Here is a 25,232-nt window from a genome sequence, read left to right as displayed (position 1 = left end):
TATCCCTCTCCCCCCCCCTCCCCACACACACACACAGTCTTTTAAGGGCACTTCTCCACTGCCAGCTTGGATTTATCACAAGTTACTCTGTTTTCCAACCTGGCTCAATAAAACCCCCACAGCTTGTCTTTGCTGCGAGTCAAGCGCACAGTGCGGCAGAGCCAGCCCACACGTAGCTGTTCTCAGGGTAACGCGTTCATCTGTGAGGGCCCCAAATACGAGAAGCTCTCCCACCCCCTCCATCATTCACGTGGTTTGTTTTCAGGATTAACCAAATCACAAATGCATTAAGAGAGCCGCCCCACACACAGTCAGCCAGCTGCTGGAAAAACACGGAGGAAAAATTGCCAGCATTAACACAGACATCCCCCCACCCCCCACCTCTGCCTTTTGGAAGAACAGTAAAACGGAGGGCTGCTGTGAGAGACCGGGGCTGGCTTTGACTGCGGAGACCCTGGTTCAAATCTCTCCTCACTCTGGGAGTTGACTGTGTGAAATGAGGCCAGTTCTAATCTCTGAACTGGTTCAAAGGACCGTTTGGGGTAGGGTTCCCCAACATGGTGCCCTGACTGAGCTTTTCTGAAATCCGGTGAGGTCACTGTAAAACAGGGCTTGTTACTGGATGTGCTCCTTTGAATAATGAAAGGATCAAGAGGACGTTCCTTTGCCAGGGTCTGATTCTGTTTCCTCTTTCCCATGAGGAGGGAGGTATTCCATTCAGCTCCGCCTGCCATGGTGGCCATTTGAGGTTTTGCTCCACCTTCCTTGGCAGCCATTTGGGGTATAACCCCCTCTCAAATTTTAAATGTGTCTACAAGCTCAACAGGATCAGGAATTGAGGGGAAAACTAGAGCCAAGACCTTAAAGGTAGGCAGCCGGAAAAAAACTCAAACAATATTTTACTTTAAATGACTGTCGTTCTTAGAATAAAGGCCAAATCAGCGTAAAACCTGTTTGGCATCCCCATAAAGAGAGTTAGAATACGGTGTGGAGGAGATATTAACTGAAGGAAAAGGCATGAACGGAGGAACAGATGGACTTCAAAAATATTGTGAAGGGTTATTGCAATGATTCCAGGCGCCGAGGAAGGCATGCCAGGGATTCTTGTTTTCTTTTATGCTAATCATGGTTTATTAAAGATAGAGCATCTGCCCAAGGGAGGCGTGCTGCTTCCAGCTTTCAGCTCTGCAGTCATCTCTTAGTGCGGTCAATTGCTCAGAACCCGTGAAGCAGAGTGAATGCTGCTGCAGAGGGGGGGAAATGTGATCCCTGCCAAGAAAGTTTCCCTGTGGTTCTCTGAGGGCTGTAGGGAGTGAAGCTCGGCTGGGAGATGGGAAACCTAATGATTCCATCCCTGCCACCTCCTCCAGGACTGTTAGGCGGACCCACAGGGGCACGTGCAGCCGCGCCTAGCTTTCTCTGGATTGACCCTCGTTTATTTATGAACAAATTTCTTTTTTTAAAAAAATCTGAACTTTCAGACTGCAGTACAACAGCATTTCCAGTTTAATAAAAATCACAAGATTTCAAAGTCACCACCTGCCCAGAAACTGAATTTCCCAGCCTAACATTCAGAATCACTGCATTGTGCTCCATTTGTGTCAGTATATAGCAAATGTAGTCAAACTGCAGCCCTCCAGATGTCCATGGACTACAAATCCCATCAGCCCCTGCCAGCAAACGCTGGCAGGGGCTCATGGGAATTGTAGTCCATGGACATCTGGAGGGCCACAGTTTGACTACCCCTGGAATATAGAGACAAGACACCTTTGATCAGTTTCCCATTTGTAAACTTACTTTAAAAATATAAGGAAAACACTCAATCCAGCATCCTGCCTCATCCGGTGGCCAACCAGTTCTTGTAGAGGGCCAACAGCAGGGCAGAGAGGCTGAAGTCTTCCCTAATAAGAACATCAGAAGAGCTCTGCTGGATCAGACCGGTGGCCCACTTAGTCCAGCATCCTGTCTTACACAGTGGTCAGCTAGTTCTTCTGGAGAGCCAGCAGCAAGGCATAGAGACCGAGGCCTTCATAAGAACATCAGAAGAGCCCTTCTGGATCAGACTAGTGGTCCATCTAGTCCAGCATCCTGCCTCACACGGTGGCCAACCAGTTCCTCTGGAGGGCCAACCACAGGAAAGAGAGGCCAAGGCCTTCATAAGAACACAGAAGAGCCCTGCTGGATCAGACGAGTGGTCCATCTAGTCCACCATCCTGCCTCACACTTGGCCAGCCAGTTCCTCTGGTCAGCCAACAACAGGGCATAGAAGCTAAGGCCTTCATAAGAAGAGCCCTGCTGGATCAGACTGGTGGTCCACCTAGTCCAACATCTCTCTCAAACAGTGGCCAACCAGTTCCTCTGGAAAGCTAACAGCAGAGCATAGAGGCCAAGGCCTTCTCCTGATATTCCCTCCTTGCTCTGGGATTCAGAGGGGCTTAGTGCTTATGAATGGCTAGTAGCCATGGATAGACTTCTCCTTCCTGAATCTTCCTAATCCCCTTTTAAATCTGTTTATTCTGGTGGCCATGCTACATCCTCTGGTGGTGAATTCTGCATTTTATTCACTCTCTGTGTGAAATAGTATTTCCTTTTGTCTGTCTTCCCTCTTAATTCACATGCAGTTCCAGGGAGCAGAGTGACCTTTTTTACAAGCCCATGAAATCCTAATGTTCTGTTTCTCTCTTCTCCCCAGATGGTCATTTGGAGTTCTACTCTGGGAGATTGTCACCCTGGGTGGCAACCCTTATCCTGGCATTGCACCGGAGAGACTGTTTAACCTCCTGAAAACAGGCTATAGAATGGAGAAGCCAGAAAACTGCAGTGAAGAAATGTAAGTTGCATTGAGGTGTGGGTTTGTTGTCAATCCAATGACCTTGCCAAAATTGATAATAACTATGTTCAGCAGCTCCATCTTAGGACATTGCCTGACAGTGGAGCTTAATACAGTGCAGGTGGCTAGCACTGTATTAAACATCTGGAGAGACATTTTCTTCTTCACTGTAGTTTGGGCTAACCTTGGAAGTATTGGGGAAAATATCATTGTGGGAAGCACCTACCTTAGAGCTGTGCAAAGAACAAGTGCATGATTTTTGATGGGGGAAAAGTTTGGTGGTATTTGGTGGAGGGTCATGGAATAGAATCATGGAGTGGAGCCATCTAGTCCAACCCCCTGCTCAATGCAAGATCAGCCTCAAGCATCCAGGAGAAGTGTTTGTCCAGCCGCTGCTTGAAGACTGCCAGTGAAGCTCTGTATCACATGTCTTTGTCAACGTTCTAAGCTCCTCCCTCTGTGATGTCGTCATCCTATTGCTGTCTGTGCACCTAAACTTTCTGTCCACTGGAGGAAGGGCCCAGGAGCTTCTTGAAGGGAGAACCTCCATTTTCCAGGAGATTGCTTGAGAGCAGTTGCCCCCAAACAGGAATGTTTGTGGGGCCACAATCTGAGCAGGCTGACCCACCCTGTCCTTTGGTGGTGGAAAGTGCCATCAAGTCACAGCTGAGTCATGGTGACCTGGTAAGTTTTCAAGGCAAGGTGGTTTGCCATTGCCTACCTCGGTGTAGCAACCCTAGCCTTCTGCAGCAGTCTGCCGTCCACGTGCATCCAAGGGCTTACCCTACTTTGCTTCCAAGATCTGGACACTCTGGGCCATTCAGGTGAGGGCAGCACCCAAAAGAGCCTTTTTGTGAGAACTGGATGGGCTCGGCAGCCAGGCAATCTCTGCATATTGGTCTATCAGGCAGTCTACCAAAATCATCTGGCTTCGTTCTTCCCTGAACCCGTTCTCATTTTAATTGCTCATTGCTGCACAGTGTTGAATTGCAATTAATAGAACCAGGCTTCAATAAGAGGTTCTTTTAACTACTTAACTGATAAAAAGGAGAGAAGGCACATCTAGTCAGCTCCAGATGGCAGAAGCAATGATCTTGGGCAGGTAAGTTGACATAGGAAAGGAATGAGGACATGAGCTGGTAGACAATGTGGTAAACCCAACTGGTTTTCCCAATAGACCACTCAGATGCTGCCTAATGCTGTCAGCAGGGGACAGAAACAAGTGCCTTGCAGCACACACGCTTATCAACAGGATGCCCTCAATTCTGCACACATTCTGGGTGAGCCAGGCCTTTTCATGGATGAAAGGGTAGCCGCCTTTAAACGGTGATTAAGCTATTCTCGCCCACAGCTGGGAGAACAATCAGAGGACCACAGGGCCATGGGACACACCATGTGGCATTGTTCCTCCCCTCTCCCACACAGAGGGACACATGCATGCTGTCAGCCCCCATCTGTCTGGTCAGAACATTACATTGTTCCTCCAGCTGCCCCCGGGGGCATGCTCCTAAAGCCACGTCCCACATAGCTAGGATTACATTTAAAGGGACCCAGCGGAGGGTTTTTTCTCTCTATTTCTTTTGAAGGGAGGCTGGATGTTCCCAATTCAAAAAGGACACTGGCTCAGACAGGTGTGCAACGATATTCCTCAGTTAAACTTTCAGAGCAGCTTCCTTTTCTGGGTCATTGCAGCAAAACTGGCTTTGTGTGGCTGGAATATTGCCTGCAGGGCAGCTTACAAAAGAGGTTTGTCATTTCAAAACAAAGGCTGATCCAAAATTGACCAAGAGCTGCTTGCCGTTCATCCTTCCTGGCTGCTCTGTCCTGCCAGCCACTGGATCTTTCTCCTTTTCCCACCCAGGAAAGGAGAGTAGCAGCATTGAGCGGTATGAAAGAATTGATGGATATTGAGTGGTGGGGTTCGCGGGAGGGGTCTGCAAAGTCTAGAAAAGGTTGCACAATGCTGAACTAAGTTACTGTGCGCAGCACGGCGCTGCTGGCTATTGCAGGCCTGTAGGCCCAAAAGCAACACAGAAAGCACAGACTCTAGTAAGGCTATTAAACCAGCCTTTCTTAACTTTTTTACTGCTGAGAGACACCTGAAACATTCCTCAGGCTTCGAGAAACCCCAGGTGTGGCCAATTGTGCAGAATATGTTTGGGAAGCATAGATGGGTACACACCCACTCGGGGCTCCTCCCCTTCCCACCGCCTCTAGAGCACTCAGCATGTTCCTAACCCAGATTTTCTCAACCAGGGTTTTGTGAAGCCCTGGGATTTCTTGGTGGCCCAAGGAGGGTTTCCTGAACGAGTGGGAGTTTGTTTATTGAATATATTTTTCAAATCTGTTAAACATTTATTGGGCAATATGATCATATATGGTCATGTAGAGCCCCCCACCCCTCTCCCAAAATGGCCAGTGATAGGCCTGGAGGCGTGTCCACAGCTCTGCTTCCCAACCACATTCTGGACCACTTCTGGGGTTTCTTGAAGCCCGAAGAATATTTCAGGGGTTTCTCAATGGTAAAAAAGGCGAGAAAAGCTGCTCTAACCGTTATTGTTATCCTTTTCAAACTGTTGTGGGGTTGTGATTATCCAAAGGTGGTTGTTGTTATAACGGCTTATATCTTTTGCTCATTCCAAATTTTTCAGTGTACCTATCCCACTGGTTGTATGTACACCGCCCCGAGAGGTCCCAGAAAGGGGCGGTATATAAATCGCATGACTAAATAAATAAATACATATCCAATGACACAATTTCAGGCTCAAGCCATCCCTCCTGTACAGAAGCCAGGAAGTGCAAGTATACCGGGGGGGGGGGGGGCGGGAAGGAGAACCAGAGGGCCTTTATCCTTTGCCAAGTTCGGGTGTTTTTGAGGCCACTTTCCAGGAGCCATGAAGGAAAACTCTTGTTCAGTGGGTGCACTGCTCTCCCAGCATGAGCAACCAGAAACCTGCACATCCATGCGCTGGGCACCCCCATGCCCACACACAGACACAGAGGGATCCCAGCAGGAGCAACCTCTGCTTGTGGGCAGAGACCAGGGATGCAGAGGGCCTTCCATTGCCATGGCTTGGCCTGGCGCTGAATCGCATGCCTAGTACCGTGGGAAGGTTGTGCACATGAGTAGCTTGCTGAGGCTGGATCCAGGCGCTGCTGCTGGCAGTGCGTTTCCCTTTCCATTCATGCAGATGTCGATGTCTGGGCCTGCGTATTCTTCCCGCGTGCCTCTCATTAGCAAATGTGAGGCCAAACAGGCAAAAGATGGAAAGTCCTTGTTTCACAAAGAGCCCTCTTCTTCTCTGATTTCCCACAGGTACAATCTTATGCTCCGCTGCTGGAAACAGGAACCAGATAAGAGGCCAACGTTTGCTGAGATCAGTAAAGAATTAGAGAAAATGATGGTAAAGAGCAGGGTAAGTCCTTTCCGTGCTTTCGCTCCCTTCTTGAAAACTAGCCAGGAAGGTTTCCCGCAGTGCAAGGATTTACGTGCAGCTCCTCGGTAAGACTTTGTTGAAGAGTCTTGGTCAGCTCTTCACTGTGTGTACTTGAAGAGGACTCAAATGAGGGCCCAGCAGTAGCATCGGAAAGAGCAGCCACGTTCGAAAGATGGGATGGGGTTACGTATAACACAACCATGAGAGGGACCTAAGAATGCGATGGCTCAGTGGCTGAGCCTGGCACACAGTCCCTAGCATCTCCAGCTCCGAGGAACAGGGAGGGAGGGATGTGAAAGATCTATGCCTGAGACTCTGGAGATCAGCAGCTTGGCTGAGTATATAATACTGATTTTGGTAGACAGACCCTCTGAGCCAGTAGAAAGCAGGGTCAAGTGAGTTCGTGCATCTTTAAACATTACATAGCTCAGTACGCGTTTTTTAGATGTGTCCGTGTTTACATATTTGGATTCCGATTTACAGCATCACTCACCTGAGCCACAGATGTCTGCACTTCCTATTGGGTACACCAGGGTTTCTCCACCAGGGTTTCTTGATGACCCTGGAAAGGTTTCCCAATTGGGTAGGAGTTAATTAGTTTTTAGATATATCGTTAAAATGTGTTAGACATTTATCAGGTGATATGACCATATTTGGTCATGTTGACCTCCCACAGACACTTCCAAATTGGCCAAGGATAGGCCTGGAGGGGGTGGGAAGCAGAAGGGTCTCAGGTGGGTGTGTACGCAGCTATGCATCCCAACCATATTCTGCACAATCGTGCCACTTCTGGAATTTCTCGATGCCTGAAGAATATTTCAGGGGTTTCTCTATGTAAAAAGGTTGAGAAAGGTTGGGGTACACTCAAAACTGTTTGCTGTATTTATTTATTTAGTCATCAAGTTGCAGCCAACTAATAGTGTCTCCATGGGGTTTGCAAAGCCAGGGATGCTCAGAGGTGGTTGACTGCTTTTGTGCACTAACCCTGGCCTTCTTTGGGAGTCTAATATCCAAGGACTAACTAGGCATGACCCTGCTTATCTCCCAGCTTCCAGCTAACCTGGGCTGTCAGGGTAGAAAGAGAACAGGGGCGATTGGTGGTGGAAAGTGCCGTCAAGTGACAGCGGAGTGAGGGCAGCCCTGTAGGGCAGGGGTAGTTAAACTGCGGCCCTCCAGATGGACTACAATTCCCATGAGCCCCTGTCAGCGAATGCTGGCAGGGGCTCATGGGAATTGTAGTCCATGGACATCTGGAGGGCCGCAGTTTGACTACCCCTGCTGTAGGGTTTCTGAGACAAGAGATGAACAGAGAGGGTTTGCCACTGCTTGCCTCTGCATCGTCACCCTGGGCTTGCTTGGTGGTCTCCCATCCGTCTACTCACCAGGGCCGACCCTGCTTAGCATCAGACATCTGACAAGATCAGGCTGGGCTGGGCTGTCCACGCTGGGGCCATTTTTGCTGGGCAACATAAGCCTCCATTGGCCATTGGAGGAGTCTAAAATGATTTCCACTGAGCAATCACAAAAATAAGTGGAGAGTTTTTTACAAACTCCTTGACTCACATGTTCAGACAGTCTCCTGTCACATTAAAAAGCGACACGCCCTCAGACTGTGATCACTGTGGCTTTCCCTTGCAGCATCCTAAGCAGGGTTTCTGTTTCCCACTGGGGATTTGGTGATGTCTCAGTTTGTTACATGAAACCAGGGGGTCTGTTTTTCCACAAAAGCACGCCGTAATAGCTCAGCTTAAGTGAACACAAGCACAGGGATCTTAAACTCCAGAGGCGCCTCAGTGCAAGAGACAAAGTACGTGAATTGGGAAATCAGCGTAACTGGGCATTCACACATAGAATGAAAAAAAGGATTTCTGAATCTGGCTTTTTAAAAAATCATTTGCTCCTTGGTGGCTTAAAGGCACATACAGACTTAGTAATGGGGGAGGGGTGTGTGTCCCAGATCATTTTAAAGAACCCAAAATAGTGGTGGCCTAGAAAATGTGTCTGACACCATGGCGGGGGGGGGGGGGGGCGGCTTAAAAATCCCATAAATAGAATCTGGGTAAGTGTTATATCTGTGGACATTTGGCAGCTGATGCAAATGAGGGCTCCTGCTAGCAGCAGGGGTGGCAGCAGGCTGCCTGAAAAGTATAAAAGCACATGAGTTCACCTGGTTTTCCCTGTTCAGTGTTTGAAGTTTGTGCTGGAATTGCTAAATAAGAATAGCTGTTTTGGAAGAATTGGAGTCTGTGTTCACTGAATCCGCAGAGTTAATATTGGCGACGAAGGTGGGATCGCTGTCCTAGGCAGACTTCCCTGGGAAGCGATGGTCCAGGCGAAGCCACCGGTGGACCTACCTCAGCTGCTCCTGGTGCCCGCCCACAAGGAACCTACTGGTTGAGCGCAATTCCAGCTCTTGCTTCTTGACAAGGGAGAACTTTGCGGTGCCTCTGCCAGGACCGCTGGAGCAACTCTGCTGAATGCTGCCCAGAGAGGTTGGGCTCAGCTCGCTGAATTACTTGGCTTGGACACCACCCCAGGGAGACCAGGTCCAGTCACTTCCTTATGCTTCAAGTGCACTGGCGCTAGCTGCCAAGCAATCAAGATCGAGCTATGGCCACTTTGCCAAAATTCAAACCCTTCTTAGAGGACGATACCGAGCAACGGGAATCCTATGCGGTCTGATTGGAGTGCTTCTTCGAGGCCAATGACATCATTGATGCTGCAAAAAAGCGCAGCACACTCCTCAGTGTGTGTGGGAAAACAATGTTTGCCGTCACCCGGGACCTACTCGCCCCAGTCAAGCTTAGAGAGGCAGCATTCGAGACGATTAACAAGAAGCTCAAAGATCATTTTGACCCCAGCCAGCCGAGATCACCTGTTAAGACACTTTCTACCATCGTAGCCAACTTGAGGAAGAATCTGTCACTGAGTTTGTGGCGGCCCTACAGCTGGCCGCCCAGCACTGCAGTTTTGAGAATGTAGAATGGATGCTGAGAGATTGTCTTGTGTGTGGTTTACGTGATGAGCAGAGTCAAAGGCAGGACCTGACATTTCAGAAAGCCCTCGACGAGGCACTCGCAGCCGAGGTGACCACAGTTAGCACCAATGGCAACATTGGTCCTGGTGCGGAATGGGCCTTGATTAATTCGCTCCATCTGACGGTTGGACTCAAGGTAGTAGCCCAAGGTCAGTACCTGCTCCACCCACAGCATCTTAAGAAGTTCCTTCCAAAATTTAGCAACGAACTGTGGGCCCTGATCCGGAAGACAACATGTTGGCAAACCATGTTGAACAACCAATGGAGCCAGTTTCGGAGCTTGCTTTGAAAACATGTCCAGCACCACCCAAACCACAGTCTTCCCTTGATTAGGGGCCAGGTCAATTATGAAGTCCATGGTGATTTCCTTCCAAGGACCATCAGGTATTGTGAGAGATTGTAACAGGCTTTTAGGTTTGCCCCCTGGGCTTTTTGTGGTGATGCAAATAGGGCATCCCTTCACATAGCTCTCTACATCAGCCTGTAGAGTCAGCCACCAATCATGATGCCTGACTAGGTGTAGGGTTTTTACGAAACGGAAGTGCCCAGCAGGCATGGAATCGTGACACAGCCATAGAACTTCCCCCTGCGCCACCGTGGGGACATACAGCTGATCTTTGCTGGAGAAGGTGTAAAAGTCCATCACTCAGAAAGTTCATTTTCCTCAGCTAGTGTTTTGGGGTGAATGAGAAACAGGGGAAGAACTCAGCCAACTGAATTTGCTTGGTGGTCAACTTTCACGGTTGCCGCAATACTTGTAAATTCTTATGATCAGACCACACTTCAAAAGGGGTGGGGGCCCCTTCTAGCCAATGCCACCATGTGGATAGGGCTAGGTTGATGTCAGCTGCCTCTCTTTCCCAAATACCCCACTTTCACTCCATGCCATTAAATTTCTTAGATATGTACGCTTGGGCAGTGGTCCCCAACCTTTTTATCACCGGGGACCAGTCAACGCGTGACAATTTTACTGAAGCCCCGGGGGGGGGGGGGGAGTTTTTGCCAAGGGATGTCACCGCTGCCACCTGAGCCCCTGTTCCACTTCCTTTCTCGCCGGCGCCCCTGACTTCCTGTCACTCACTGGGGGGCACTGCCAGCAGCAGCTGCGCAGTGCCATGCCGAGGGGGAGCCCCAGCCATGGCGGCTGCTGGAGAGCACTAAAGGTGAACCGGCGGCAGAGTGGCAGGCAGCCCCCGAGGCAGCTGCCAGGGAGGACAATTTACCGGGGAGGACAATTTGGTGATCCAAGGAAGTCAGCAGGGATTTGTCTCCAACAGGTCCTGTCAGACCAACTTGGTTTCCGTTTTTGACCAAGGAACAAGTTTGCTGGATCATGGAAATTCAGTTGATGTCGTTTACTTGCATTTTAGTAAAACTTTTGATAAGGTTCCCCATGATGTTCCGATGGATAAGTTGAAGGACTGCTATCTGGATTTTCAGATAGTTAGGTGGATAGGGAATTGGTTAGAGAACTGCACTCAAAGAGTTGTTGTCAATGGTGTTTCATCAGACTGAAGGGAGGTGAGTAGCGGGGTACCTCAGGGCTCTGTGCTCGGCCCAGTACTTTTTAACATATTTATTAATGATCTAGATGAGGGAGTGGAGGGACTACTCATCAAGTTTGCAGATGACACCAAATTGGGAGGACTGGCAAATACTCCAGAAGATAGAGACAGAGTTCAACGAGATCCTTCAACGAGATCCTCGAGCCTTCGGGGGGAGGCAGGATATAAATCATCATCATCATCATCATCTAAACACAATGGAAAAATCTGCAAAAGAGAACAACATGCAATTTAATAAAGATAAGTGTAAAGTTCTGTATCTGGGTCATAAAAATGAAAAGCATGCCTACTGGATGGGGGATACGCTTCTAGGTAACACTGTGTGGCAGTCACTGGCGGTCTTCAAGCAAAGGTTGGATACACACTTTTCTTGGATGCTTTAGGATGCTTTGGGCTGATCCTGCGTTGATCAGGGGGTTGGACTAGATGACCTGTATGGCCCCTTCCAACTGTATGATTCTGTGATTCTGAAATTTTCTTTATTCTCATGCAAAAGCATCCTAACAAGCATGTAGGCAGATCTGAAGATACATACAGATTCACATATATAAAACACAGGAACATCCCCTTCCCTCCCTCACATGGGAAGGTGATGACTCGGTTTTCAAAGGAGACCAAACATTCCTGTAATCAGAGTACAAGGTGCAGGAGGGCATACTGAGTCAAAGGGGGTATAGTATCTCAGCACAACATTCTTGTGGGAAGCAGAGGCCATAAAGCGCAAACTAGAGAATTCGGCGTTGAGGTGTCAAGGGAACCAGCACTGGGAAACATCACAGGTCAGGCAAAGTAGAGAGCTCCAACCATTAATCGCAGAAATCAATTAGAAGCACATGACAGAATACTCAGGATTTTAAGAGTGAGGACTGGAAACAACAGCAAACTGCCTGCGCCAGCTGTGGTGGTCCACACCTGAGGAAGACATGCCATTTCCTAGAGTTACAGTGTAAGCTCTGTGGCAAATGTGGCCACATCGCCAGGGCCTGCCAGTTCAACCCAGTGGTTTTGGAACACCCAAGAGATTACTGGTTCCAGGGCCACTAAGGACAAGCGCAGAAAAAATAATCTAATGGCACCATCTTACAGTGCAATGACTGGCGCCACGACTTACCCAAATTTGAACACATCTACAAAGAATCGCTACCTATCACAATCAAATCAAAATACAGTACACAAAAGAAGATCCGTGTGATGGTCAAAATAGAAGGAGTTCCCTGTAATATGAAACTGGAATCTGAGCCTCCTTCTCCATCATTTCAAAGGAGACCCTTGATAATCTCTGGCTCCAGTGAGCTCCACGCCTGTGACCCTCAGACTGCGACTGACTGACTTCCAGCGGAACCACATCTCCGTCATTGGTATCGGCACTTTCCAGGAACAGCACAACTCTATCACCAAGGCCTTGCAGCTGGTCATCATCAAGGGCCGCCACATCAGTCTTCTTGGTCTTGAGTGGTTTGCCCCACTTGAAATCATTATCTCTGGCATTCATCGCCTACAGCCCTCACCGCTTGAGGCAGTCTGCACTGAGTTCATGGCCGTATTCGATGGCACACTTGGCTGCTACACGGGCCCGTCAATCTCCTACCCAGCAGTCAAACCAATTCGTCTGAAGGCCGATTCGGACACCGCTGCACACAACCCTATGGTGCACTAATAGGAGGCCCTGCTGCTGACCCTGGCATGTGATGCTTCACCCTACGGCATTGGCTGTCCTGAGTGTTCAATGCCCTGACGGCTGGGAAGCACCCATCGCTTTCTATTCCCACACATTGTTGGCTCCTGAGCACAATTCTGCACAGATTGAAGTAAAAAAAAAAACTGGGCAACCTTGCACATATTTCTCCACATCTTTATGCAAATTGGGCCACCAGTAATGCCTGCATACCAAATGCAAAGTTTTCACAAACCCAAAGTGTCCAGCAGCCTTGGAATCATGGAAGAGTTTCAAAACGTCTTTCCTGGCTGCGGCAGAAACATACAATTTCTCCCCCTTGCAAAACAGCCCCTCCTGTAATTCAGACCACAACCGAGCAAACTCAGCGTACATCAAAATGGGCTCAGTGGTAAACAAAGCCTTAAGTGCCTCAAAAGCTGCTTGACTAGCTGTCGTCCACCGCAGTGGAGCACTCAGCTTGGACGCCTTCTGCCCCCCCTTTCATTTTTAACAAGTCAGTGAGAGGCAGTGCCACCTTGGCGAAATTGGGGATGAACGTTCTGTAAAAATTGGTGAACCCCAAGAAACTTTGTAACTGCTTCCGGATCTTGGGGGGGGGGGGGGTCCCAGGCTAACAAATCCTTCACCTTGCCAGGGTCCATTTTTATGCTCTCTGGCAATACACTGTAATCCAAGAAATCTACACAGCTCTTGTGGAATTCACATTTGGACAGTTTCACATATAGTTGATTTGCCCGCAGCCGCTGCAAAACCTCCCGCACCAATTTGACATGTTCAGACATATTTTCACAATACAACAAGATATCATCTAGATAAGCAAGGGCCCCTTTGTACAATAAATCATGCATAATTTCATTGATCAAATTCATGAACACGCCGGGCATGCCGGCCAATCCGAATGGCATAACAGCGTACTCAAACTGACCCAGCAGGATGTTAAATATCATCCTTTCCTCAAATTACTCAATAAGTCTTTGATCAGGGGAGGGGGGTAGGCATTGTACATGGACACTGCATTCAGCCCCCGGTAATCCGTACACAACTGCAGTGTGCTGTCTTTCTTTTTTACAAACAACACCAGTGCACCCAAAGGGGAGGTGGTGGGGCGGATAAAACCCAGTGTCACATTTTTTACCAAAAAGGCGTGCAACTCCACCATTTCCCTGGGACTCATGGAATACAGTTTGGCTTTAGGAAGTGTCTCCCCCAGTTTCAACTTTATGGCACAGTCTGTCTTTCGATAGGGGGGGGGGTAACTGGTTACATTCCTTCTCTTCAAACATCTCCTTCAAGTCCCAATACTCCCTTGGCAGACCTGGCACTTCGGAGCGGCACAGCACACCGTGTTCCTTCCGCCTTTCCATTAAACAGTCCGGGGCAGCATGCTTACAGTGGTGCTGACACCCCAGGTCATCAAAACGAAGGACTCGGGATCGCTAGCACACACTGGGGTCGTGTTTGTGCAACCAGTCTGTCCCCAGTACAAAGTGAAACGCTGCACTGGGAGCCACCACTGGCTGAATCCGTTCGCTGTGTTCATAAATTTCCAAATCGAGGGGGAGGGTGCGGGACACTGCCTCCCCCCCTTTTATGCACTTTCCATCCATCTGGGCAAACCGCAGTGGCCTGCGAAGTGGCTCTTCCCCCACCCCCAGGGCTTGCACCAAAGATGGGTTTATTATAGTTCAGGTACATCCATAGTCTAAAATGCCCTGCACCCCCACTCTTCTCCCTGTCCCGGGTACAGTCAAAGTCACTTGGAGGAGCAGAAGGGGAATGGGACTTACCGAACACTTGCCCCTCCCTCTGACCTGCCCACGGGGCTGCCTCACGGCAGGTCTTTCTCATTTCACAACCGCTCCTCTGAATCACTTCCATCCTCATTCCCACTCCTACCAGAGGATGATGAAGTGTAATTCAGGGGTTGTAGCAGGGGAGTCAAGAGCGCCTTCACCGGTTTCTTTCCAGAAGTAGGCACTTTGGCGGCTCCCGGGGTGGTCTTGCTGGTGGCTGGCTTCCCTGGAGTCTTCTCTAGTCCCGATCTTGGAGACTTGGTCTTCTTGGATGTGCAATTGGCCAGGAAGTGCCCCTGGCCCCCACAGCCCAAGCAAAGCCATTTCTCCCAGCGTCGAGCACGTTCCGCGGCATCAGGAGTGGGGGGTTCTTCTTTGGGTTCCCTGGCTTCTTGCTGCTCTTCTGTTTGTCCCTCTCCAGTTGGGCCACCAGGCGCATTCTCTTCTTTACTTCTCCCACCAAATGAACCCAGCCCATCACCGTCTCGGGGTCATCCAGATTCAGGTATTTCTTGGCCAGATCTCTGTGCGGACCTTTTCAGAATGCCTGGACTCTCTGCGCTTCCACCCTATTGGAGATTGAGGCCGCCTGTTTCTTAAACTCACGGCAACAGCCATCGCCCCTTGCTTCAAATTCTGCAGGTTTTCAACCGCGGTCTCCGCCTCGAATGGATCCTCGAACCTCTCTCTCATGCAGCACACGAAACAGTCGTAGTTCCTCACCTCGGTGGGTGCATACTTGTAGAGACTGATGAACCATTTGGCCACCTCTCCGTCCATGCAATCACCTGCAAAGCACACCCGTTCAGCATCAGCTCGGAAGGTATGGCCATGATCCACCATGTAGTCATGGAGTTGAATCAAGAAGCCATGGCACTCTTCTGGATCCCCAGCAAAATGGGTGCAGAAATGCTGATGGCGCTGTCCATCCTGCCCTGGAGGGGCTCCAGGTGCGGCCGGTGCCACTGGTTCATTGCGCGGCTGTGGCTGGTTAGGAGCCGCCTGGTCCGCTAGCGGCTGGTTTGGGGCCGCCTGTACTAGGACAAGAGCCACCACCGCTCCCCCGGCTGGCGCTGCCTGCACTGTGGCTCGAGTACCCACCGCAGGGCCCACCGGCCCTTCTTGGCGCAGTACGGGGTGCCCCATCTCCGCCAGAAAAAACGGGCGCCCTTCTGGATTTCATCTTTGTTTGGGTTGTCAGCCACGGTCGCCAGCCATTCTCTCATCCGGTCCATTGGGTCACGAAGCTCCAAATTCTCCAGGAGGATCCCTGTTTCTTGATCCGGGACCCCCCGGCACAACTCCTGTCCCCAATCATCGTCCCATGGGTCATCGTACTTGGAGCATCTCCGACGGTCAGTGACATCCGCTCCTGGACTGTCTAGGGCCCTTGCCACTCCTGACCTGACTTTGATCAGGAGGGAAGAACGAGGACGGGCCCCCAAGGGAGTACCCAAGGCGGCATTCCACTCACCGTGGCTCCCGTCCCTACTCCAGCCTGGGTCCCGGCCAGCACGTCTTTCGGTTGGGAATCAGGTTTGGTATCCCCCTCTTGTTCTGACATCTCGGCACAAGGAGAATGGTTGTGAGAATCAATTAACCGTCAAAGGCAGACAGACTAACCACGATGCTTTTGGATTAATAGAAAGCTTTATTGCTAGCAGATCAAGGCACCTCCGTGTTCATAATTGATTCTGATCAATACATGTAAAGCAAGCACTTTTATCCTTTCCCTTTCCCGCCCAAAGTTGCACACTTTCCCAGGGAGCAGAAACCCCCCCCCCCCCTCCCACAGGTGCCAGCCTGGGCTCTTTTCCAAGCAATAGCCTTGGCTTTGGGTGTTAGACAGTTACTCTCCTCCAGATAAAGTGGCCCAGCAGAAATATTTGCAAAGACTAAATCACAGCACAAATCAAACAGTTCAGGGTTATACAGAGGCTCTTAAAACAACACACATGATTCACAGACGCTGGAATTGTTGTAGTTCTTTTTTGGTGCCAGAACATGACAACTAGGCTTGTGCGATTCGGCCGCTTTGGCGGCCGTTCCCTCTGGGCGCAGTTAGCACTTCGCCGCAGGGGGGGGGCGGTATGGGTGGCGGCGCACCGCCAGCCACAACCCGCATTGTTGCGCCCGCTGCCCCCGCCGCTCTCCCCCCCCCATGGCGCGGCGCTGGCTGTGCCCGGAGGGAACGGCTGCCGAAGCGGCCAAATTGCACAAGCCGAATGACAACATCCCCAAGACCACCTTAAAAACCTACCCAGAACAACCCCACTTTTATACACAACTGACACAATGGACTCAGGCGTGGCAATATGCCATTGGCCAGATTAGTCTTCATTTGTTTAAGCTGATTGGTCAGTTACGTGTCTGCTTGGACCATGCCTTGGACTTCAAGCTCACTTCTCAGCAGATCCACAAACACCACAAAGAGCTTCTGTTTTTATGCCATCTAGGCTTTCTAGGCAGATTCAGAAATACATTGTTTACTCTTGCATATAAACAACAACAGCGAGATTTGAATCCAGTAGCCCCTTAGAGACCAAACAAGGTTTTGAGTGTACAAACTTTGGAGAATCAAAGTTCCCTTCCTCCCTTGATCCCCCCTCCCCATATGTAGCTGGTCTCTATTAGGGTTTTGCACTTTGGTGCAGTTCAGCCACCTTGGTGATCACCGAAGCCCAAAGTGGTGCGTAGGAGGCTAGCCCTGCAGAGGCTGCCAGCTAGCGCGCTGTCCCTCCTCCCTGCACCGTGGCGCTGGCTGCTTCAGGCTTCGGTGATTGCCGAGGCAGCCAAAGCACACAACCCTGGTGTCTATGGTGCCAGTGGACTTGAATTCCGCTGTCTGACTGCAGATCAACACTGCTCTGTCGCTGAATGTAAATGCCAAGTGATTCCAATCAAGTCACTGAAGCATCAGATGTGCCTCATCTGATCATCCACTAAAATGAACATAAGACAGAGATTCAGACAGGGACGATTATAGGGGCAAAGGCTCAGTTGGAAACGTTCACACAGGAGAGAGGCCTTATTAGGGATTGTGCGCTCCGGCGCACTTCGCGAGCTCACTTAATATGCTAACTGCACCTCTCTGATGCTTCCTGCAGGACATTTGGGGTTTTGATGTTTGTTTTATGTGGTTTTATGATGATTTAATTTTTTTATTGGATGTAAACTGCCACGAGTCAGCATGCTGGGAGTGGCAGTATATAAATGTAATAAATAAAAATAAATAGTCACTACACTAGATGCTTTCACACAAATGCAGTATCCAAATAGTTGCTGAAACAATGTGTGAAACTTGTGGCAGACGTCTTGCCATGTGAGACAGAAGATGCCCCCCGCCCCCAAATCATAAAACAGTCCCATTTTGGAGAGTGCCAAAACTGGAATTTTGGATTTTGTAGATGGGTGCCAAAATGTCAAGGTCGCCAAAACTCTAATCAGTAAGGCCATCATAATAACCTTTTGAGTAGCTGGAAAGCGGGACTCTCCTGTACTTAGGGTTCTAGGCGAGAGTTTGGTTGTAATAGTGCATCCATTGCACAAAGACACTCTCGTCTCTTGTTGAGTAAAATCATTTTTATGCTGCCATCTGACCAGGGTCCCCAAGGGGGTTCCCCTAAAAACATTAAAACAATTGAACAATTAAATGAGGTTAAAATGATAAAATAATTTAATCAAAGCACATAAAATACCACCAGAACCAGGAAAGAAGGACCAGAACCATTACTGGAGGGTTGTCAAATGAAACAAAAAAGTTTAAAACTAGAAGAAACTAGTTTTAAAACTAGTAGAGGGAATTCCAAGGTTTTGGTGCTGTGACCAAGAAACCCATTGTGTGCACTGAGCAAAGTACCCCCAAATAATGTGCATTTCACAGCTAAAGGGAAGGGCCATGTTAACCCCAGCTTGGTGTGGTGGTTAAGAGCGGCAGCTTCTAAACTGGCAAGCTGGGTCTCATTCCCCATTCCTCCACATGCAGTCTATACAGCTGGCATGATAGTTTTTAAGGTGATGGTTTTAAAGTTTAATGTTGTCTGTAATTTTTTTATTTATGTTTTTATGAAATAATGTTGGAAGCTTCCTCAAGCTGGCGTGCTGGGAAGGGTGGGGTACAAATTGAAAAATAAAATAAATAAACTTTCCCCACCCTGCGTGTCATACCAGTTGTGACTAGCTCTGAAGCCTCCTGTGCAATTACAGCCTAGCTTCATGGAATGGGGTGGGAATCTTTCAGATTCTAGCAGGCCTTCTGCTATAGTTGCCAACTCCAACTGGGGACATTTTTTAGATCTTTGGGGAAAGGGGGGAGAAAGAGCTTTTTGTGGGTGTGATGCTACTACAGGCCATCCATTTCTCCTGGACTCCATGGCATACCAATGGGCATGCCTTCCAAAGCTGCCATTTTCTCCCGGAGAACTGATCTTCTAGCCTGGAGATCTGTCATAATTTCAGCAGAACTGAATGATGTTGGCAACCCTACCCTCTGCTGACATGCCAGATTCATCACAGAGACCCGGCCCTCCTGAAGCAGAAGCAAAGATCTCGGTGCACTGAGTGCTTCGGGAGCCTTCCCTGCCTGGCTGGCCCTCTCCCTTATTAGCCTTCTGCTGCCTGGGAAGAGGCAGGGGATTAGGGGGAAGGGGGAGGGAGGGAGGGAGGGAGGGTTTCTGAGGCCGCCTGCCAGACTAACGGCATTAACTTGCTGGCTAGGAGCAGTGATCACTTGTGGGGAGCACTAATTGAGCATATGTCTGCGGGAGCGTGGCTAGTGTTACTCCAAACAAACATGTCGCCAAGGAGACTGCTCTCCGAGGAAGCCCAAGTTGCTGGTGATCTCATCCCCACCACGGAGAGCCTTTTTGTTGTTCGGCTGGAGGGATGGCAAAATACACATTGAAAACACTAGCCAGCTCCACATGGGGAGATCCCTGAAGATCTGGGGGGTGGGGGGGGGGTGATGGGGAGATGAGAGATGTGATTTCAAGTATTGGCTTGTATGTTTTTAAATGTTATGTTTTTAAAACCTTTATTTCACCACCTTTCTTCCTTATAGAGCTCAAGAAGGTTCACAACATAAATTAGAAAAAAAATATTTCGTGTAATTTATCTATATTGTAAGCCTCTTTGATCTCTGTTCAGAAGATAGGGGGCGGATAAAGGTTTTAATAAATGGTTGGTTTTAAATGTATCATACTGTAGAGCCAGCCCCCTAAAGCAGCCATTCTCTCCAGGGGAGCTGATCTCTGTACTCTGCAGTTGTAATTCCTGGAGGCCTGAAGGCCCCACCTGGAGGTTGGCAACCCTACCAAAGAACAGCGTTGCTAGCCAGCCCTAATGCTCTCCTTCTCTTTGTCTGCTTAGGACTATTTAGACCTTGCCGCTTCCACTCCTTCAGACTCCTTGCTTTACGATGACGGATTGTCAGAAGAGGAGACGCCCCTCGTGGATTGTAACAATGCTCCCCTCCCTCGAACCCTCCCTTCCACATGGATTGAAAACAAACTCTATGGTAGAATTTCACATGCATTTACTAGATTCTAGCCACGCGCACACACACACACACGCCCCCCACCCCAGCGATTCTCTTCCGCACTGTCCTCACACCCTCCGTAACGCCCTTGAGAGTGTTATTTGTCTGAATGAAGCCAACCAAAATTTGCTTGGCCAAGTCTTTTCTTTTGGTTTGTTTGTTTGTCTGTTTCGTTTGTCACTGTCCAACTCTGCGTTGGGTTCTTCCTTTCGCCGTTTTTGGCAGCTGCGTTTAAAATTTAAAAGGATGTGAAAACATGCATCGGAACTAGGTATGTATTGTATGCTATGAAATAAATCCTAGATCAGGGAAGTACACTCAGGGGGAGTTTAAAACAAATGTTAGCAAATATTCAAGTCTATGCTATCATACATCTGTGGGGTGGGAATGCTTAACATTTTACATCTCAAATTTTAAGAGGAAGAGTTTTTTCTTTAATTGATCTCTGCTGGAAGTTTGAGGTTTTCTCCCACATTTCAGAGTTAGAATTCATTGCATAGTCTTCTCACTTGTAGTCAGGTGGATTCCCGAATCCGTACCATCCTGTGGATGTTTTGAGTTTTTGAGTCCACCAGTGGCTTCCTAGGAAGCAGTGGGATTTAGGAGGCGGGACAGAGAAGAGGCAGCTGGCGGAGAGTCTGCTTATAATGCGGGGAAGTCAGCGTAGAGTGAATGCAGCCTTGGAGCTCTTTGGGAAGCCACACCAGGGAGGGCTGCAACACAACCACCTCTGCTGTTTTCACATGCTTTTTTTCTTTTACATTTTGGTTTCTCACAACAGTGTCAGCATTTGAGCCATGTTTTGAATGTTGTCGCAAGGAATGTGCTTTAATATTGTGGTGGTGTGAGATGGACAGTAAAGACGGTTCTTGCCAAAACTCCTACTTTTATTGATTTAATTTTCTGCTCTCATAATCCAATTCATGCTTCATAACTCTTGGAAGTTATTTTAATTTAAGCTGTATAGACCCCCAGCCACCCACCGTTTAAAAAAATGGTCAGCATCTAGATATTGAGTCGGGGTTTCATTTCGAAGGCCGGATTGTCAAACTGGGTTCATATTTGGGTTCCCAAATTAACAGCCTTTTTGTTACAATCATCAGGATAGGCTAGAAGTCAAGGAGCTCATTGAATGGCCCTTTGAGTGGCGTTGGCCTATCGCTATTTTGATGCATCCCTTGCCATTGAACAGTCATGACTCTTCCCCACAAACAAAGCAGAAACAACTAAGCCATTCGGGAGGGGGGCTGGGGAACAAGAGCTAGAGCCGCACTGGATTGCATAGAAGTCAGTCCCTGCAAGGTTACTGAGCCCCGGGCTAACCTGCCTACATCCGGTTGTGTGGGTTTCAGTGAGAAAAGTATGTGTTTTCAGGACTGAAACATGCATGCTAAGTGCTTTCAGGATTGCCTAGGCCTATTGCGACTTTGAGCACTTTATTTTATCGAAGGAATACTCCACCGCAATAACCAGCCTGCCATGGTATTCCCATGAAAAAATCCAAAGACTTTAGCGTCTCCCGGGATCTCCCCAAAGTGCACTTTATTTTATTTTTCTCACCATCCTTTTTTGGGCTCCCATTGCACCTTTTGCTGTTTCCAGTGCCTTTGAAACACAGGTCTCTTATTTGTGTTTTTTTCTAGGGGGGGGCAGGGGAGACACACGTGCGCGCCCTGCCCCGTTTTGCAAATTTGGCTCGCCAATGTCGTGAAGGGAGTTTTGCCAAGGGCCGTACTGTCTGCACATGAAGTTGTGGTTCTTCAGTGCAGAAAAAATTATCTGTTTTCATTTTTAGGCATGTCATACCCGAACTGGCCTGAGGAGAGCCCCGTTCCACTCACGAGATGCGATGGCCCTATGTCTGTGTTTTCAAGATATGCAAATGATAGTGTATATGCTAACTGGATGGTTTCACCCTCAGCGGCAAAATTTATGGACAAGTTTGATAGTTAACAGTGTCTTGGTGAAAGGTAATGGACTCAGGAGGGGGAGCAGGGGTCCAGAGGGGCCCTCCCCTTGGCACATTTTTGTATAATAACCAGTAACGGGAACAGGAGTTTCTAGACGGGGGGGGAGGGACCCTTCCCCTACCTTTTGGCAGTTCCTACTGTGGCATCCCCACCCCGCTCCGTCATGATGAATATTCTAATTGACTCTCTCCCCTGTTAAAAGCATATCAAGTGGGGTCGTGTGAACAGTTCCAGTGCCCATTTTTGGTCCCTGCCCGTCTCCAAGTAGTCCGTTTTGGTATCTGTGTTCCCGCTCATGGCTGGCGGACTTAGCGCAGACAGCCATGGCCCAGAACTGGAACTGTCCGGAAGGGGCTGCGGGGAGAAACCCTGGTGTCACTTTCCAAACTGCTACTTCTGTGTTTGTTGTGAAGGGGGAAAGGCAAACTGAGCGAAGCATGAAGCACAAATTATACAATGGGAACAATTTGCTCCGAAAAATTCCTGAGCTTGCTCCAGACTTCAGCGTTACCATGTTGTTGGCAGTTAATAAGTTCTGAGTTTTAAAGAGTTTTTGAGCGATTCGGGTCAGTGTTGAGAGTCAACATTAGAAATCTTGGAAACCTGTAGAAAATAATATATATATATATATATTGTTCTGTCTTAATGCGAAAAGAGAGGGTTTTGTTTTTTACAAAAATCAAGGTTGAACTGTTCTAACCTTTAGCACAATGGATAACTTTAATACCAGATATGCTGTATTTAGAGACGTGATCTCGTCATGTTCTTTTCATTCATGTTTGTTTTAGTGATGTCTCAAAATCTCCTCAGGATTTCTTGAAATGAGCTAAAGTGAAGGGGCTCGGTTTGCAGTGATGCCCCCTGGGCCTTCGTCTGCTCAGCTCAGATTCATAATTTCTACCATCCATTACGCAGCCAAAGGTGTAAAGTGACACAGGTGTAAAGATGGCTCTGTGTTAACGTGTGCTCGAGATGCTGAGAGTCTGCCTCGAGAAAGAGAAAGCACATGTCCTTACAGCACATGTCCCTGGACATCCTGCCCCCCTGTTAATTGCAGCTTATTAACAGTAATGTTAACCACACTCACGGCTAAACAGGGGTGGCCAAACTGTGGCTCTCCGATGGCAGCAGGGGCTCATGGCAATTGCCGTCGGTGACCATCTGGAGAGCCCCCGTTTGGCCACCCCTGCTTCTAGCCCAAGATCCAGAACAACGCTTTGTTCTGCAGTTTCAAATCCTGGATAAGTAGAAACCATCATTATCCTAACTTAAGCACGGTCAAATATATGGTGGTACGGAAGGGGCAGAGGCCCGCGGTGAGAAACATGTGTTCTCAAGCCTGGTTCCTGATTGGTTAAAAGGCAACCAGCGTTCCAACTGGGCTGGCCTCCAGAGAACGTGTAGCTGACACACCTCCCAATCATTTTCTCTCGCAGAACATTTGCAGACAAATAACGGCAATGTTCACTTCCGTTGAGTCTCTGTTCCTTTGTTTTGACATGTTCATTTTTCTCTGCAAGTATGGAAAATGTGTCTCAAGTATTTTTTCTTAAGGGTAAAGCTAATAATGGATGTGACATTTTGACTTTGATGTGGTGTTTTGAACGGAGCTTTTATGAGATGGTTTACAGACAGGGCATCCCATGACTGTATTGTATTTGCAATTTCATAACATTAAGGAGAAGGGAACTTTTTAAAAGCTTGTTTTTCTAAAGAATGCTGGCACCATCACCCAATGTTCATTTGAGGGTCCTCTTGCATAGTCAAAAATTATACCAAAGTATTGCTCCTGTCTCTTCGGTTTCTGTTGTGTGGTTCCGTCTGTCTCCATTGCCTGTTTCCATTATTCCAGAAATCCATGAGTCACATTGCCAAAATGTTGTAACTGTTCTCTTCATGCAAGAGCTCCAAACACCTCATTAGGATGGAAAAAATGGTTTGAAAGCCAGCCTCTGCTCAGAGAAAGGAGGCAGGACGACGTTTTCTTTCTATAAGCTAACTACTACGCTAGATACTGTGTTTACAAACAACAAAAAAGGTCGATATTACTGCCTTCAGAGATGTGAAACAGCCCTGTGTATACTGTAACGAGCAGTCATCTCAAATAATAAAAAAGTTCATGGAACAGATGTGCTGGTTCATTCTTTTTCTGGAGAGGAACGCATTGTTGAGACTGCACCTGGAGTCCTTTGTACAGTTCTGGAGGCCTCACTTCAAAAAGGACGTGGACAAAATGGAGAGGGTGCAGAGGAGAGTGACGAGGATAATCTGGGGCCTGGGGACTAAGCCCTATGAGGAAAGGCTGAGGGGCTTGGAGAGAGAGGGCCTGGAGAAGAGCTGAGAGGGGCAGCATGGCATTCTTTAAGCATTTGAAAGGTTGTCACTTGGAGGAGGGCAAGGAAAGGTTCCTGCTGGCAGCGGATGATATGACCTGCAGTAATGGCTTTGAACTGTGCATAAAATGGTACTGGCTAGATATCAGGGGGGAAATACACTGTCTAAGTAGCTCAGCCGTGGAATCACCTGCCTAAGGAGGTGTTGAGGACCCCCTCTTTGGCGGTCTTCAAGCAGCAGCTGGACAGATACTTCTCACAGATGCTTTAGACTGATCCTGCTTTGAGCTGGGAGTTAGCCTGGATGGCCAGTTCAACACTAATTCTATATTATGAAAGGACAGAGCCACATTGGGTATGCACCATCTGAAGTAGTCAGGTCAGGATTCATTCTGTGTGCTACCAAGGGGATCAAACAATATGTGATCCCTGTGAAAACCTCTGAGTCAGGTCCTGGTTGTTTTGAGTAACTAGGACGGCGTCTCCTTCTAAACTCCCCATTACCTTCAGACTACCCTTTGTTATAGCTTTTCCTTTGGTTCCTCCTGCCCTTGATGGCAAAAGATAGGAGCTGCATTCAGGTCCCCTTACCCAAAACCATTTAGGGTCTTAATGGTAAGAACCACACTTTGAATTGTACCTGGGAACAGAGTGTAGCGAGTGTAGATTACCCCAACAGCAACCAATAGACATTGTCTCTTCTGCATTCTCATTTTGCTAACTTGTGTGTGTCTATTGCTTTTTGTTTTTTTAGGGGGAGGGGGCTTTTTCACACATGTTTTGCTCCCTCTAGTGGTTGATTAAATTTTAGATTGCTGTGGACCTAGCATATTTCCCTGCAGATTTAACTTGCAGGTTCCTATGCTAGGCATACAGTGATGTAATAGTGAATCAACCACTAGAGGGAGCAAACTACAGGGATACACAAGCAATAAAAATGGGAATGAATTCAAAAGAGCCCAGTGGCTGCTGTAAACTGGAGCAATTTAAGTTTTCTGGTTTTCTAATTTAACAGTCATCAGTTTTCCCAGAGTGCCTAAGGAAAGGTCACAA

General features: G+C 48.4%; 1 protein-coding gene across 3 annotated transcripts in view; it reads left to right on the top strand.

Moving 5' to 3' along the window:
• RET (ret proto-oncogene) overlaps positions 1 to 23,976 on the top strand; it is a 162,942-nt gene extending 138,966 nt beyond the window's left edge. For all 3 annotated transcript variants that reach the window (XM_077350867.1, XM_077350866.1, XM_077350868.1), the window contains 4 exons: positions 2,693 to 2,830; positions 6,147 to 6,246; positions 19,708 to 19,855; positions 21,672 to 23,976. In XM_077350867.1, the coding sequence (XP_077206982.1) occupies positions 2,693 to 2,830; positions 6,147 to 6,246; positions 19,708 to 19,855; positions 21,672 to 21,829 (544 nt within the window). In that variant the 3' untranslated portion in view covers positions 21,830 to 23,976. The remainder of the gene's footprint in view (positions 1 to 2,692; positions 2,831 to 6,146; positions 6,247 to 19,707; positions 19,856 to 21,671) is intronic.
• The last annotated feature ends 1,256 nt before the right edge of the window (positions 23,977 to 25,232 follow it).

The sequence above is a fragment of the Paroedura picta genome, chromosome 8, assembly GCF_049243985.1.
Source record: "Paroedura picta isolate Pp20150507F chromosome 8, Ppicta_v3.0, whole genome shotgun sequence".
Lineage (NCBI taxonomy): Eukaryota > Metazoa > Chordata > Lepidosauria > Squamata > Gekkonidae > Paroedura > Paroedura picta.
The sequence above is the reverse complement of the archived record's forward strand: the minus strand, read 5'-3'. Positions and strand labels throughout refer to the sequence as shown.